The 15213-nt window shown below is 42.8% G+C and overlaps 1 protein-coding gene and 1 non-coding gene across 5 annotated transcripts; both read right to left on the bottom strand.

Moving 5' to 3' along the window:
- Positions 1-1124: 1124 nt before the first annotated feature.
- brpf3a (bromodomain and PHD finger containing, 3a) lies at positions 1125-14019 on the bottom strand. 4 transcript variants are annotated; one of them, XM_006783199.3, is made up of 13 exons: positions 13737-14019; positions 8712-10235; positions 8383-8539; positions 7422-7553; positions 6880-7008; positions 6458-6770; positions 5999-6337; positions 5242-5796; positions 5081-5138; positions 4880-4962; positions 4608-4705; positions 3893-4047; positions 1125-3783 (listed from the first exon to the last, which is right to left on the bottom strand). In XM_006783199.3, the coding sequence occupies exons 2-13, from the start codon at positions 10214-10216 to the stop codon at positions 3600-3602; spliced, it is 3708 nt and encodes a 1235-aa protein (XP_006783262.2). In that variant the 5' UTR covers positions 10217-10235; positions 13737-14019; the 3' UTR covers positions 1125-3599. The 4 variants fall into 4 exon arrangements, with proteins under 4 accessions (XP_006783262.2, XP_006783263.2, XP_006783261.2 ...); XM_006783200.3 differs by lacking the exon at positions 13737-14019 and adding an exon at positions 12625-12666; XM_006783198.3 differs by lacking the exon at positions 13737-14019 and adding an exon at positions 12340-12661.
- trnae-uuc (transfer RNA glutamic acid (anticodon UUC)) lies at positions 13660-13731 on the bottom strand. The gene has a single exon. It is a non-coding gene; the product is annotated as a tRNA-Glu (tRNA).
- Positions 14020-15213: the final 1194 nt, after the last annotated feature.

The following is a 15213-nucleotide window of genomic DNA, read 5'->3' as shown; positions in this document are numbered from 1 at the left end:
CCTCTGAACAGTTGATGTAGAGATGTGTCTGCTACTGGAACTCTGTGTGGCATTTATCTGGGCTCTAATTCAAAATCCTGCTCCTCACATACAAGGTCTTAAATAATCAGGCCCCATCTTATCTTAATGACCTTGTAGTACCATATTACCCTATTAGAGCACTTCGCTCCCACTCTGCAGGCCTACTTGTTGTTCCTAGAGTATTTAAAAGTAGAATGGGAGGGAGAGCCTTCAGTTTTCAGGCCCCTCTTCTGTGGAACCAGCTTCCAGTTTGGATTCGGGAGACAGACACTATCTCTACTTTTAAGATTAGGCTTAAAACTTTCCTTTTTGCTAAAGCATATAGTTAGGGCTGGACCAAGTGACCCTGAATCCTCCCTTAGTTATGCTGCAATAGATGTAGGCTGCCGGGGGATTCCCATGATGCATTGAGTTTTTCCTTTCCAGTCACCTTTCTCACTCACTATGTGTTAATAGACCTCTCTGTATTGAATCATATCTGTTATTAATCTCTGTCTCTCTTCCACAGCATGTCTTTTATCCTGTCTTCCTTCTCTCACCCCAACCGGTCGCAGCAGATGGCCGCCCCTCCCTGAGCCTGGTTCTGCCGGAGGTTTCTTCCTGTTAAAAGGGAGTTTTTCCTTCCCACTGTCGCCAAAGTGCTTGCTCATAGGGGGTCATATGATTGTTGGGCTTTTCTCTGTATCTATGAAGCGCCTTGAGGCGACATTTGTTGTGATTTGGCGCTATATAAATAAAATTGAATTGAATTGAATTGAATTAATCTGAGGTGCTGTTAACTTGATTTCAATTTTTTCTCTGCTACATTATCATAAATCTTGCTTCAGATATTTGATGTCTTCAGTATGTACCTACAATGTAGAAATGTGTGCATATATATACATATACATATATATATATATATATACACATATACATATATATATATACACATATACATATACATATATATATATATATATATATACACACACACACACACACACATATTTATTAACAGTGTGGAAGGACGTCTTAGTAGATGATTTACTTCCATTTAGATTTATCTTCAAACAATACATTTAATTTACTAAAACGAATAAAAATAAAACACGCTACGCACATTAAACTGTTTCAAACAGCATTTATTGTTGTGTGAGAAAATATTGTCTCGGGCAGATTATAGATCTTGCAATACAATTTAAATGACAAGATCAAAAATCTCCTGTGCCACCAAGGGAAAAAAAACGAACAAAACTTGCAGGCAGGTGCGGCAGCTTCTGCCCACAGAGTTAAGGTCTTGTGCCTCCTCGCTTTTAGAGAATATGTTCCATGTTCCACATGTTGGTGAATACCATCACTGTTACAAAGAGCTACGTAGCATCATACATAAATCTTTTCAATATTTAACTTTTTAAATAACACTCTCAACTGCCACAAATTATAAATTAAAATCTAAACTCGATTTTTGCATTCCTTAAATTACTTCATGTAAGCCGATATAAACATACATTTACATATTTACAAAACTATACACATGCACTTTTACTACACTGAGGTTGTATACATGTATGTATAAGCTGTACACACACACACTCTCACGCACGCACACACATACACACACAAGGTTTTGCCACACATATGGCTCCAGGAGTCACCAATCCAATCCTTAAAAGTAACCATTTGTGCTTTTCAAGTTTCCTCAGCCACATTTGCATTCAAGTGCAAATTCTTGAGTGAGGATCGCAGTAGACTTTTTTTTGCCCCTCCCTCCCCCACAAACCATCTCACCTCTGTAGTGACTTCACATCTAACTAACCAGGTAGCTGCACCGGGTACGCCGACATTCTCATATCACCGTACAGTTTCACAATATGGAAAAATTAAGTAAACACTCTAAAGTCTCACCAACGACACGTCATAGCTGGACTGAGAGTTTGGGACCTCGGAGCAAATGGAATCACTTGTTCCTTTAATGCTCACTTCAATTAGTTTTTCAAAATATAGTAAAATAAAAAAATATTTTTAGTACTCGTTTCCAAAGCGTATGCCTCATCCCTGAAAAAGTTTTTTTAAAAAAATCTATTTCAAAAAACTTAATTTTGTGCTCAAATATAAAACGCTGTTATAACAGATAAATTCCCTTTTTATTTTTTTAAATTCAACTCAGGTGACGTGACTCTGAAGTGACCCTTTTCTGGAAGGAGGAGGAAAAAATATAAATATATATCCAAGAATGCCTGGAAGATTACAGGATACAGTGAGAGAGCTCACTGAGACTTCCAACTACCTGCAGCATTTAGGTGTAGCCAGATGCTCAGCAATATCAGTCAGAGAACAAATGATGCATGGTTATCGTGCATACACCAAGAAATTCCCAGAACTGATGAATAAACATGAGCACATGAAAACAAAGTCCTGGAGTCAAATGTTACCAAAAAAAAAAAAAAAAAAAAGTTATTTGCACCCCTTCTGGTATAGTTTCAATGTGAATGCCTGCAGTAACAGCTTTGATGTAATACCATGAATATTATCCTCCCATGCATTGCTGCTTATCTTGGTCAGAGAAACAAGAGTCTAAGCAGAGATCCCCCCAACCTCCCACTCCCAGCTGTTCTGAAGGAGACCCTGAGGCATTCTTAATCTCTTTCGTGTGTCTAAGTCCTCCTTCCAGTTGGAAGTGGCCTAAACATTTCACAAAAGAGGCATCCAGGAGGCGTCATGACAGATGCCTGAACCACCTTAACTGGCTCCTTTCAATATGAAGAAGCTACTCCGACCTCTTCTGGAATAAAGGAGCTTCTCTCCTTGTTGCTAAGAGAGATCCAAAAACCCCTCGGAGGAAGCTCTTTACCACCACTTGTATCCACAATCTTGATCTCACCACCTGCAGCTTGTGGCTTTAGAAGAGGGCGGGAAAAGAAGGTCCACTGATAAATCGACAGCTTCAGCAACACTGCACCAGTCTATCTCTGAATATTAATGGAACAAAACTCATAGTAACTAAACAAACAGAGGAAGGAGCAGCTTATACATCACCTGCAACATGCAAACAACAACATGCAAATGGTATTATTATTGTTATTATAGAGAACTCTTGAAGACAAACCCGTGTCCATAGCTGTCCAAGTCCAGATATGACGTGAATGTTAAGTGGGACTTTCAAACTTCAGTATACACAGTGACGTTTCAATGGCAAATACAATCTAAATATATTTTCAATCAAGAAAATCCCATTCACGATTAAATAATTACACTTTTCTCACGAAAGTCTCGACTCACTTTGGCCTAAAATAAAATCTTTATATGAACACGTAGCAACAGTGGTTGTGGAAAACAATTTAAAAAAACGTACACAAATAAATGAACAAGTAAATCTACAAAAAAGCACTTTTCCCCCTCCTCATTTCAAAAATCAGTTTTAAAAAAAACTTTTTATGCGGATAACTTTCAAATACTACACCTATTGGGAAGCGTTTGTTTTACTTTCCCAAATTTTTTAAGAGCATTGAAGAAGCTTTGTACACACGACCAGGCAGCTTATTTAAGATGATAAAATCTTTAAAATTAAATTTTATATAAATTGTATTTTTTAAATTTTATATAAAATTGGAGGGTGTGAAGTTAAGGTTTCCTCTCACGTGGTTTAAATGTACCATAGCTCGGTCATAAGCAGTGTGCACAGACTTGCGAACGCTGGGTTTTTTGCCTTCCATTAACCGCAGCTTGTCTACAGTGTCGTCCATTCCCAGCGGCAGTAGTTTGTTACGAGGGAGCCATTGCCTGAAAATGAAGAGGGACATTTTTTTTTTCATTTTACGTTTTAAATTTAGGTGACAAAGACTAACGCTAAAATACAACATGAGTTTATCCCTGACTGTGTGAATCTCACCAAGTTCTTTTGGTGTCAAAGAAGAGCACTAAGAAGAGCTTCTGGTCTTCCTCAGTTTGCCTCCATTCACCAAGTTTGAGCACCTCCAGAGGAGGCACGGGAATGGGTATGCCATTGTGGAGAAGTCCTTCCTGGGGCATGTCAGGATCAACAATCTGTAACAGCAGATTATGTCATATACAGCAAATTTAGCAACACAGGAACAAAGTTTATCTAGACCAAGGCTGTCAAACATAAGGCCAGGGGGCAAGAGACTGCCCGACAAAAACTCCAATCCGGTCCATTGGACAGCATTGGAAAATGTGAAGCAGGGAACAAATGTTTGACTTTTCACTGTATTTTCATTAATTTACAACTTTTCCCTCACAGGTATTCATACTACACCCAAGTAATTTGGGGTGGCTGTAGTTTAGGAGGTTGCTCCTTCGTGCCATGTGGGTGATTGTTAGACAGAAAGCACTACAGCATAGAAGAAAGTGCTTGTGTAAATGGGAGAGTGGAAAATCACTACATAAGAGTTTAATTTAGTAATAAATAAACACTATCTACAACCATTTTTATAATGAGTAATGAAACTTGTTTAGGTTGATGGAAAGAGGAGTTTTTTTGGTCCGGCCCATTTAATATCAAAGTGCATTGTATGCAGCCCGCGATGTAAAATGAGTTTGACATCCCTGATTTAGACCATGGAGTGTAAGACTGAATGCATCCTCACCATTGCCGGATACGACGGATATCCCCTGCATTTGGCCCAGACTAGGTCCAGTGGTGCAAGTTTGGTCTCGCTATCTAAAGACAGAAGTGTAGACTTTCCTGTGAACAGGATATCCCAATACATGCAATTAATTTGCATTCATGACAGATCCTGAGCCCAAACTGAGAAAGAAATGAAATGTGTATTTTTTTTTATGTGTGTAGGCTAAAAAATTGCTAATCTAAACAGAAACAGAGCCATTTCACTGTGTTTTGTCTTCTCGTGATACACACCAGATCCGGAGATGTCTCCGTTCTCGCTGCTAGGAACTTTAGCCAAAGCAGGTTTACCCCGACTGCGTTTGGGAGGGGAGACACTGCAGAGAGGAGTGGAAACCAAAACAAGAAGGATCTTTTTAAATTCAAGTCAAATTTATGGAAAAAACGTGCATGCTTCAGTTCAGCACTAGTTTTTCCTGTCCTACTCATACTCACCTTAGGTTGGAGTCGTCTTCATCGTGTTCTGCAGAGCTGTGCTTTCCATTTGTCAGGCCTAGCAACACCACAAACCACATGGTGACAAATACAGACTTTCTTCCCCCTGCTTTCTTTAGAAAATCAAATATCTGTAATGCAGTGATCCATCCGGTCCTTACCTCCTTCTGTGGGCGGAGGAGGGAGTTTGTCTGCCTCACTTTCTGAGCTGTGGCCTCTAGACCTCAGGCGGTGTGAGGAGGGAGAAGGAGGTGCTGGGGAGGCGTTTGGGGTAGGAGGTAATGTGGTGATGTTGTTCACACTGGGTGAATTCGGGCTGGTGGCGGTGCTATCCAACCCGTTGCTTTTAGCCTCAGAGGTTTTACCGTTCTGTTGTGGAAGGGACTTGTTCTTCACCATTCGCGCGCCATTTTTTGCTTTCTTAAACAAAACTGACGTGCGACGACCGACTCCGACCAGAGACAGTGTTGGAGGCGTGCCCAGTGGCGTGACCTCGTGAACAGCGTCTGGTTCCGAAGAAGGCGTTTCTCCGACTTCAGCCTCATCTTCGCCTTGGCTTTTGCTTCCACTCCGGGAGGACCTCTGACGTTTGTAGGAACGTCCGGGTGACCTGCGTCCTCCCGTTACAATGCCCAGGACAGGGGGCTCCAGGGGAGCATCGCCTGGCAGTGGTGATGATACTGGGCAGGTAAGCTCTAGCACAGGTGGAGAGTCATCTGGATAAAAGAGAATTTTTTTTCATCTTACAAGTAATTCATCACCTAAAATCTTCACTGGATGCAGATTTTCCAGTGTGAGAATTTAACTTTGCTAAATTAAAACTGAAAAAAGCTAGATATTAGACTATGAATTATATTAAAAAAACAATAATAAGTAATAGTAATTATGTATAAACTGCACAATTACTGGCTTAATTACCTGCTCTAGGGTTTGACACTGCTGTCAATAGTCCATTCTCCACATTTGTCTTCTCCCTTTTCTTTTCCTTCTTCTTCTCTGCCTCGTCTTCCTCCTCCTCCTCTCCCTCTTCTTCCTTTCCTTCATCCACCTTCTCAATGCCATTCACAGACTGAGCACTTTGCTGCTGGTTCATCTTCTGCCTCAGAGTGTTGATCTCTCGGCGCAGCAGCCTAATGCGCTTGGTGCGGCCGCCGCTGGTACGCATGGATGCGACCACGTCCAGTTTATCCAGTAAGGCCTTTAGTTGCTCCTCTGTGGTTAAGTGCAGTCTGTTCTCTGGGTCCAACAGAGAGTCAACTACAGAGATTACAACCACAAAAACAAGAAGGAGGAAAGAAAAAAAAAGCCAGATAAACAAATGAAGCCTGAGGGTTACATCCAAGAAAAGATGTGATCTGTGTCCCGTGCTCAACTCACCATCATCCCATGTACAGTTGTAGAAGCCATGTTTGTTTGGAGCCTCTGGCAGGTGCATGCCTGTACTGGGGTCCAGGCCGATGCTCTGAGACTGCCTGTGGGCGTGGCGGAGAACGGCACCTCCCACCTCCCGCAGTTGTAAGGCTGCTCTGTGGAACATGGTGTCCTTGGAGTTGTACTTGAGGCAGTTCGAGATCATGAGGTCGAAGTCCTCTTCTAGGTCAGTGATGGAACAGTAGGCATGTCCCTCCAGTTTGGTGCGCATAGTAGAGAAGTCCATGGGTTGGGTAATAAACTCCAGGTAATCTGGGACCTCAGCGAATCACAGAAAAAAGGAATGTCAGCAGAGTCACAGTACAGTCAAAGTAGCCATGAAGAGTGAAGAGTGCATTCAGAACAGGCTGCTGTCTAACTGCACCGACCTCTGACAGATTGACGGGCTGAGAGAAGATTTTGGCTGTGTCCTTCTCTTGTAGTTGCTCCAGGGTGGATCTCAGAAGCACCAGCGCAGGAGTCAACTTCAGCTCAAGAGCAGCCTGCTGAATTTTCATCTGTGTGCAGTGACATAATCACACAGGGGAGAATACAAGTTCACTCTGTGGGGTGCAAAAGAATGACAAATGCTGCGGGGAACAGAAATTCATGCTCCCTTGAAATGTTATGTCAATTTCTCCTCAACAGCTGGTGATTTCTTAAATTAAAACATTCAATTATTGGTCTATAAACTTTCAAAAACAGCAAAATCCTCAGAAAGTTTTTTTCCAACTGTGAAATATGCAGATTTCAAATCATAGATCAACAACTACTTGGATTTTGCCAGAAAAATTAACTCAAGAATATCCCAAACTATGAGATTAACTGTATTTTTTTTTCATTTACAGTTGTTTCAGCTCTTCTGCAACAATGACTGACAATATTTGATAATGTAACTCATCTCATGCCTCAGACTTCCTTTTAAACACACCTGTTCTCTCTTTAGCCGCTCCCTCTTGCGGATGAGCTCCACCAAAAGTCTCGCTCTTTCCAGGTCTTGCCTCAACTTTTGCCAGTATCGCAGCTCCTCTCGCGCGGCACTCAGCTTTTCATCAGGCTCCCTCTGAAAATGATAGAAAAAGCTTTAAAAAACACCATAATTATTCTTTTTGTCTCTCTCTTTAGTTCTCTCTGTCCAGATGAACAGCATCAAGTTTTGGGGATCTACACAAGCTACACATCCAAAGTTGTTATAAAAGTTTAAAAGAAATCGAAAGAACGTGAGTTGAAATAAAGTATATTTACCAACTTAGCAACTGTGAACAAATCTCTTTTATCAGCTGTGTATTGCGTAGGACATCTTTGCCATCTCTGATAATAACTAACGACACATTTTCACAACATTTTACAGGCCATCTCGACACATTGCCCAGCAGCAGCAGCAGCAGCAGAACTGTGAAGGATTTTGTGGAGGTTTGCCATATTCAAAATCAGCCACTGCAAAGTGTGATTTCTGGGCTTATGTTGGATTTCAGTGTGTGAGGACGGAGAATAAAGTGTGAAGTGATTTTATTCCCGTGACTTGGCTGATTCTGATCTGAACAGACTGGTTCTCTGAAGGCCTCAGACACCAGTTACATCCTCCACTGACAGCAGAATAGAAATATTTCATTTTATTTTGTCATTTATATAATTTAAACACTCAGCTGCATTCATATTGTTTCTGCTGCTATCAGTACAGACACCAGCTTTACAGAAGTGAGAGATCTGACTACAGTCACATGGGTCGGCGATGGCGAAACCACAGATGCTGTGTTTGCAGTTGCATGTGTGAATGCTAAAAATGTAGTTTATTTTCATTTGTGCTCAGTCATTTACACACCACTGCAGTGCAGTTAGTACTGAACAGTCACTGTTGTGTTATAGGTACATTTGATGACGTCTCTCCTCACCTGCTCTGCAGTCCTGTGGGCCTGTAGGTGGGAATGAAGCCGCCGTATTAAAGGCATCCCATTTCGCGACTGTCGTTTCAGCAACCAGTAGTTATGAAGCCGCTGCATGAACTGGTTCTTTCTCTGGACTTCAGCTCCTGTGCAGATCTTGTTCAGCCTGTTGAGACACAACGTGAGAGTTTATAGATTAAAATACTAGTATTAACATTATAACCACTGGATAGTGACATTATGATAAGGCTATCTGTAAAAATCTCTCAGTGACATAGATTAAAATCAGACAGCAGATGGTAAACTATGGAAATTTGTACAGTATGCAAATGACACACCTGTGCGACGGGATCTGAGGCACCAGCAGCACAGGAATATTGGAGCGACGTGACCCACCAGACCCTTTTGAATTCTTCTTCTTTTGTCCTTTGGTAGCTTTCTTGTTTGGTGATGAGGGGGGACTCTGAGTATAAGACCGCTGACCCCGATTACCCCTGCCCCCCACGAGCCTCCCTTCCACCGACTCATCTCCAGACCCGTCTCGCCGAGACCCAACAGGAGAGTGATGCTCACAGAAAGCAGTCTTCTTCACGGAGAAGGTGGTGCCGTTAACACCCGTCTCCCGGACTGGGTCTATCTTCATGAACAAGCCAGCCTTCTGGGCGCAGGTGACGTGAAAAGCCCTGTAACAGTTGGCTTTGTGGCACTGAATGGACGCTCCCCTGCCTTTCTGCTTACACAGGTAGCAGGTGAGCTTCCAGCGAGCGGGAGGGATGTTACTGACCCCCTCCACGGGCTCAAGGAACACCGTGTTGGCAAAGCAAACTTCTGGGATCCATATGGCACAGACAACATGGGCCCAACGCCCATCGCTTGTCTGTTTGAAGGCACCTCCTCGGTTGGGACAGAGAACACAGTCTACAGGGCGGGAGGGGGACTGCAGGCAGCAGCGGCACAGCCACTGGCCCTCGGGGACGTAGGGCACACCGTAACACTCCTGGTGGACGGCCAGGTTACAGATGTCACAGAACAGGATGACGTTACTGTTCAGACATTCGTCATCCAAGCAGACGCAGCAGAAGGCATCCTCGTCGACAGCATTCTGGGACAGAGCCTGGCTGCGGGACTCCAAGATGGATTCCCTCTCCAGGCGGTCGATGAGCAGCTCAAAAGTGTCCGGAGATACGGATGCATGGCCATCGGACACCCTCTTCTGGTTCACCATCTCCAGCCAGGCGAGGTCCTCCTCGTCCATGTCGTACTCTGCCACGCTGTCCTGCTCCTCCCCGGATTTTTCTATGTAACGATAGTAGGCTGCCGGGAGAGGAGGCGCCTCTGTGGGGGAAACCGAACTCAGCACGCGGAAGGTCGGCTCAGGCAGAGGTGTTTGGAGGGCCGGCTGCTGGAAGGAAAAAGCCGATCCTGTGTGCTGATTAGAGCTGGAGCGCTGGTTCTGGTTTGACGTGTTTTTACCACTCCTCCTGTTTTTGCCGTTTGCGGGTTTCCTCCACGTCCTGGTTTTACTCTGTGTCTGCTCACTGTTCTCCTTGTTACTGTTGCACTCTGCAATGTCCTGGGCCATCATCTCGTCCTCTGTGATAACTGGCAGAGGATCTGTGATGTTAATCCGATGGAGTCTTCCATCTAGGTCCACTTCCACTATTTTCTGAGCCTGAGCGTATGTCAAAGTCTCCCTGGATGGAGAGAGCTGTAGTCTGTAAGGGGAGGGGGGCCGCAACTGGCCAGATGTACCCCTGCCCCTTCCTCTCCCTCTGCCTCGACCCCTACCCATGCTGAGTCTGCTAACAACTGCCTCACATTCCCACCTCCTCGTCTTCTGCATGGGACTTTGCACTAGCTCCCTTAGAAATAGAGAAGAAAAATGTTTAATGCAATGATTGAAATTGCAGCGTCAACACTATTTGGTACTTTGTGAAATTATATGCAAAGATTTACTGTAGCTGCTGTATATTCACATTGGAGAGCATGGAAGATATAAAAGCTTAGGGGACAGAGTGCCTATATTAAGATTAGAGAAAACAAAAATCAACATATCACCAAATTTCTTCTACAAGCAACTTTCGCCACTCAGTAGCCACCTTGGTAACTCATTTAGGCAGCTATTTTGATACCCTAACGAGGCAAAATAACTATCATTTCAAAGGGGCATTAAACCTGCATGCATACAATTCACAGTCTGGCCATTTTTTCTACGACACATTTGCAAAAATTCAAAACAACACAGCTTCCCTTAAGGATTCATAAGAGTGCAGACACGATCCAAACACAAAGGAAAAATGGCAAAGCACACAAACCTACACCTTTGCTGCAAAATTCAATTCAATTTTATTTATATAGCGCCAAATCACAACAACAGTCGCCTCAAGGCGCTTTATATTGTACAGTAGATCGTACAAAAAGCAAGTAGAAACGCCTGCTACGATACAGCTGAAACTATCATGAACCTCAGTCGTGCATGTGCGTCAGACAATAAAACAACTGGTTGACTGCCAATTCTGCCATTACAGATTTCAAATCATCTTTGGTCCTGATTAAGCTCACTGGGTTAAGCAGGCAACCCCTCTGGCATATGGCTAATGTGGAGGCCTGGGTTCAGTTTTTGTTGTCTTCTTACTACTATCCTACCAAATAAAGGCTAAAAAGCCCCCTACCCAAAATACATATTCTTTTAATGCTCTATCTATGTCTTATTTAGTCACTGGGATCACGTTGTTTGGATTAACAATGAAAGCATTTCACATTAAAACTGTCTGTTTAATTTTATTTCTACAAGACAAGCAAAACGTTACATATAATTTTTGGCTGCAATTTTGGTAATGTGGAAGGTAATTTATGGTGCACCAATTTATGTACAGCATTACCTGTATATGGTTCAAATGACAAGTAAAGTGATTTGACTTGATGTTGCACTGTACCTATTGTGTACTAACAATAAATCCAATTTGACAGGGGCCCATTTATTTTTCTATTATTTTCATTATTATTGCACTTTTCCAATATTCGGGAATAATTTGCAAAATTTACCGACCAATATAAAGCAACACTCAATAATCTGCTCTGCCAGGTAAAGTAGTTTTTGTATGCCTGTGGCTCTTAATGTGGTTTTCTGTATGTAAATTAAGGGTCACACCCAGCATTCACACATTACATATATTTTTATCACCACATTTCCAGAGTAAGAAAAATAAAGCCCCTAAAACACAAAGCGTTATAAAGACGTAATGAGAATATATAAGTTTTATGTATCCATTAACGTGGTTTTTTTTAATTAATTCTGCCCTAAAAGCTTGCTTTATTCTGTTTATTGGTGTTTTCTTTTTTATTCCTGTGTAAATAATTACAGGGTAAAAGGGGGTCAGCTCGGGTGCTGTGCTCTGTAATAACACAGTAAGCACTCATGTTGCACAAACCCAACTACAGTAACTTGCACTGCTTGCATCTCGCCTCTCTCACCATTGGTCAAAAGGGGAGTCCGTAAAGCGAGCACAAGTCTCGCCCACCAATAAAATGCTAGCACCATGTTTTTTTTCTACCCCCTTGTTGCTGTGCCTAGTTAGGTTGAAGCGCGCTAAATACCAACCCGAGTATCTAACATCTGTCAGCCATTTTAGGCGCACAACAGCAGAGACAACGACTGTATTGCAAGTTGATTAGCAGCCCAATTATACATGCAAACAGCAGCCAGAGAGCAGGTGCACTGTATGCACCGAGTCCGAATGCATATTACATTGCATGTATGCTTTAGATCACGACAGTGCAAACGTGCAACGTTTTCGGGTATTGCTTTGTAGTCCAGACCCCTGCAAAAAAAAAAAAAGACCGTCTCTTTGCCGATGTGATAACGTTTCTCGGTCGGACAGGACACACGGATGCCGTGTGACAGAAAGGCTGATTTTCCTATCAGTCCTGAAAGTGCCCTTTAAAAAACACACCAGAGTTGTTTACCTTGTTCAGTCGTCCTCTGCAGTGCGAGTGCCCGACAGAAAAACTGCACCAAGCTAAATGTCAGCTACTGACAGACTACAATCAAGGCAGACATGCTAGCCGTTAGCTTAGCTAGCCGGTAATTTCAGGAGCGACAGCGTCATCTTCAGCACTCCCGTTCTCCGCCGTGACTGCGCTTAAACACACAAACTCGACCCGGTTTCATTGGTGTGGTTTTAATCTTTCAAACGATAGTGGTCATCAAACTAGGGACACCGAAATCCTGAAGATATCAAATTAATGTACCTTGGATGAGGCTAAATATTCAGTCAAGATGGCTTGAAAAATACGCCCCTTTAGAAAAAACCCACCTCAGCCAATCACAGGGCGCCGCTGCACCTCGCATTCAACGCGCACCGACTTCCGATTGGTCGATGCGCTAAAGCGGACTCATCGGACTCGTTCTAGAGCTCATCATCGAAAGAAGCGGTGAGGAAAACAACCGGAAATTTATTGCGCGCCTTCTGGCCTTGTCTCCCATCTCCTCCAGACCAGCGCAGTACCTGTTTCACCACATTTTCAAAGGGGAACATGCGGGTTAGTTTGTGGAGCTCGTAGCAGAAACGATCAGTGAAGAAAACACATTGCTGCTACCATCAGGACTGTTACCTGTCTATTCATTATTTTCATTTGTGATTACAATTTTATTCTGACGGTATGGGTGTTTATGCTTGTTTGTGTGCACAACAGTGCTTCCTTCCTTTAAAGGCCTAAGGCTACCTGAATATTGTTGCTTACTGATTTCTTAAACATGACAATGAGTTCGCCAAACTCCAATGACCCCCACAGTCACCAAGCCTCGAGCCAACAGAGCACCTTTAGGAGGATGAGGTGGAAGTGATGGGAGAGTCACATGGCGGTACAGCTGGCAACCATACTGAAATGATAACTTCTGCTGTTGTCATGTCAATCTGGACCAAACCTTTTGAGGAACGTTTACAGGACCTTGTTGAATCTATGTCATGAAGACTTAAAGCATTTGGCTTGATGCACGCTCAGTCATCCATGTAAGGACATACCGCTACGTCCAGATGAACAGAATTGGAATTAAGTATGGAATTAAAACACTTGTGTAGGTAAAGTGGGGTCCAACAACAGTATGCCAAAAACTCCAACATTCAGCAACAACAGCAGGAAAATGCCTCAACATTATGTTCTATAACAACAGAAAGGAGCAGAAAACACAACGCACTTAGTGTTTACGAGGAGAAACTTTTTCCATCGCCCTTCTCATTGGTAGAGATCTTTTAACCACGTGAGCATGAACACTCTGAAAAGGAGTTCCCATACCGGGAGTCGAACCCGGGCCGCCTGGGTGAAAACCAGGAATCCTAACCGCTAGACCATATGGGACTTACGTTCACGTTAGGGATGTGTGCGGATGAAAAAAAAAAGTTGAATGATGAGGAAACTTCTCCACAGTCTTTCGCAGTGGGTCTAGTGGATTTGTTGGCAGTCACTGGCAGCTGTCACTGCTTCATTTAGACCCGTTTGGAGCGATTTTCTTGCTGCTGTGAATTTAAAATTTCGACTTTCTTTGGGAAATAAAAAAAAATAACAATAATACGACTTCATCACTGGCTAAATGAAGGAAATTTCATTAAATTACTTTGAAGCCACGCCGATACTTTTTGTGCACACAACGGCAACTCCAACGGACCGTCTTCATGACAACCGAGCGAGCTCCACCCACTGCAGATGTAGACTGACGTTTGACAGCTCTGAATAGATTTGTGTTTGTGACATGTGTAGTTTCAAGACCATATCCGCACGAAAGAAAACACAAAGCCTCTTGCATGGGTTATTTTTTATTTTATTTTTACATTTTATTTCCCACTGACCCTTTCTGCATGTCTCTATCGGCTTCTTTCATTTCTCTAATGTGTACCTCCTGGTCTACTCAGACCTGACCTGACCTGACCTGACCTGACCTAGAAGGTCATGTTGAAAGGACAGAGGAGGCTTGATCAAGTATGCATGGGTGTGTCCTCCGGGGGAACATAAAGCCTTTAAAGTGCATTTGTGTGCTTCTTGTGCTTGTGTTATAGCCACTTCCTGTTTTCTGTTGGTTATCACAGTTGCTAGTGAGATTTTTTTTCTTCATTTGCTTCCTGTCTTTATTTTTGATCTCTTTTGCCATCCTCATCAGTTTCCCCTGCCATCATCTTCTTAGTTTTTTGTGTGCCCCCAATCGGTTTCCCAGTTTTTACCAATTGCTCATTTTCTTTGCTGGTGTTCCTCATGCCATCTCAGTTTTTGGTTGGTTTACTTTGTTGGACCTCTTCACTGCCAGCATCCCGCAGCTAGCCCCTTTTATTTATTTCAGTAAATACCCTTAAACATCAAGCCACATTTGATTTTATTCATACAAATTATTGATGCTGCCATCAACTGAGTGGACAAAACCCAATTCTATAAGCATGATTACAGCTAAAATTTTGACCTTCTGGTCCTGGATTTGAGCAGCTTGTATGTTTCCAGTGTGTCTGAGTGGTTTTTTTTTTTCCTTACCATGTACTTTGGCTTCCTCCCACAACTTAAAAGCATGCATCGGGCTAGTTTTATTGGTGATTCTTATCAGACTGTAGGCTTGAATAGTTGTCTATGTATTAGTCTATGTAAAATGGGGAAAAGTTGTCTCGGTATAAGAAGGAAACAAATCCTAATAGTGCTCTGGAGAAAACCACCACACTCACAGGAAATAAGCAATACATTTTTTTCTTTTCATAGCAGACTACTGCACTGGGAGTGCAATTTCGGTCTGCAGTCCATGGCCTAAGAACATGGTCTGAGTTTTCAGCCTGGTTATAGACAGGAAAAGATGGTCACTCGACG

Source organism: Neolamprologus brichardi, chromosome 5, assembly GCF_056152115.1.
Source record: "Neolamprologus brichardi isolate AB-2024 chromosome 5, ASM5615211v1, whole genome shotgun sequence".
NCBI lineage: Eukaryota > Metazoa > Chordata > Actinopteri > Cichliformes > Cichlidae > Neolamprologus > Neolamprologus brichardi.
This window is presented reverse-complemented; position numbering and strand designations above follow the sequence as displayed.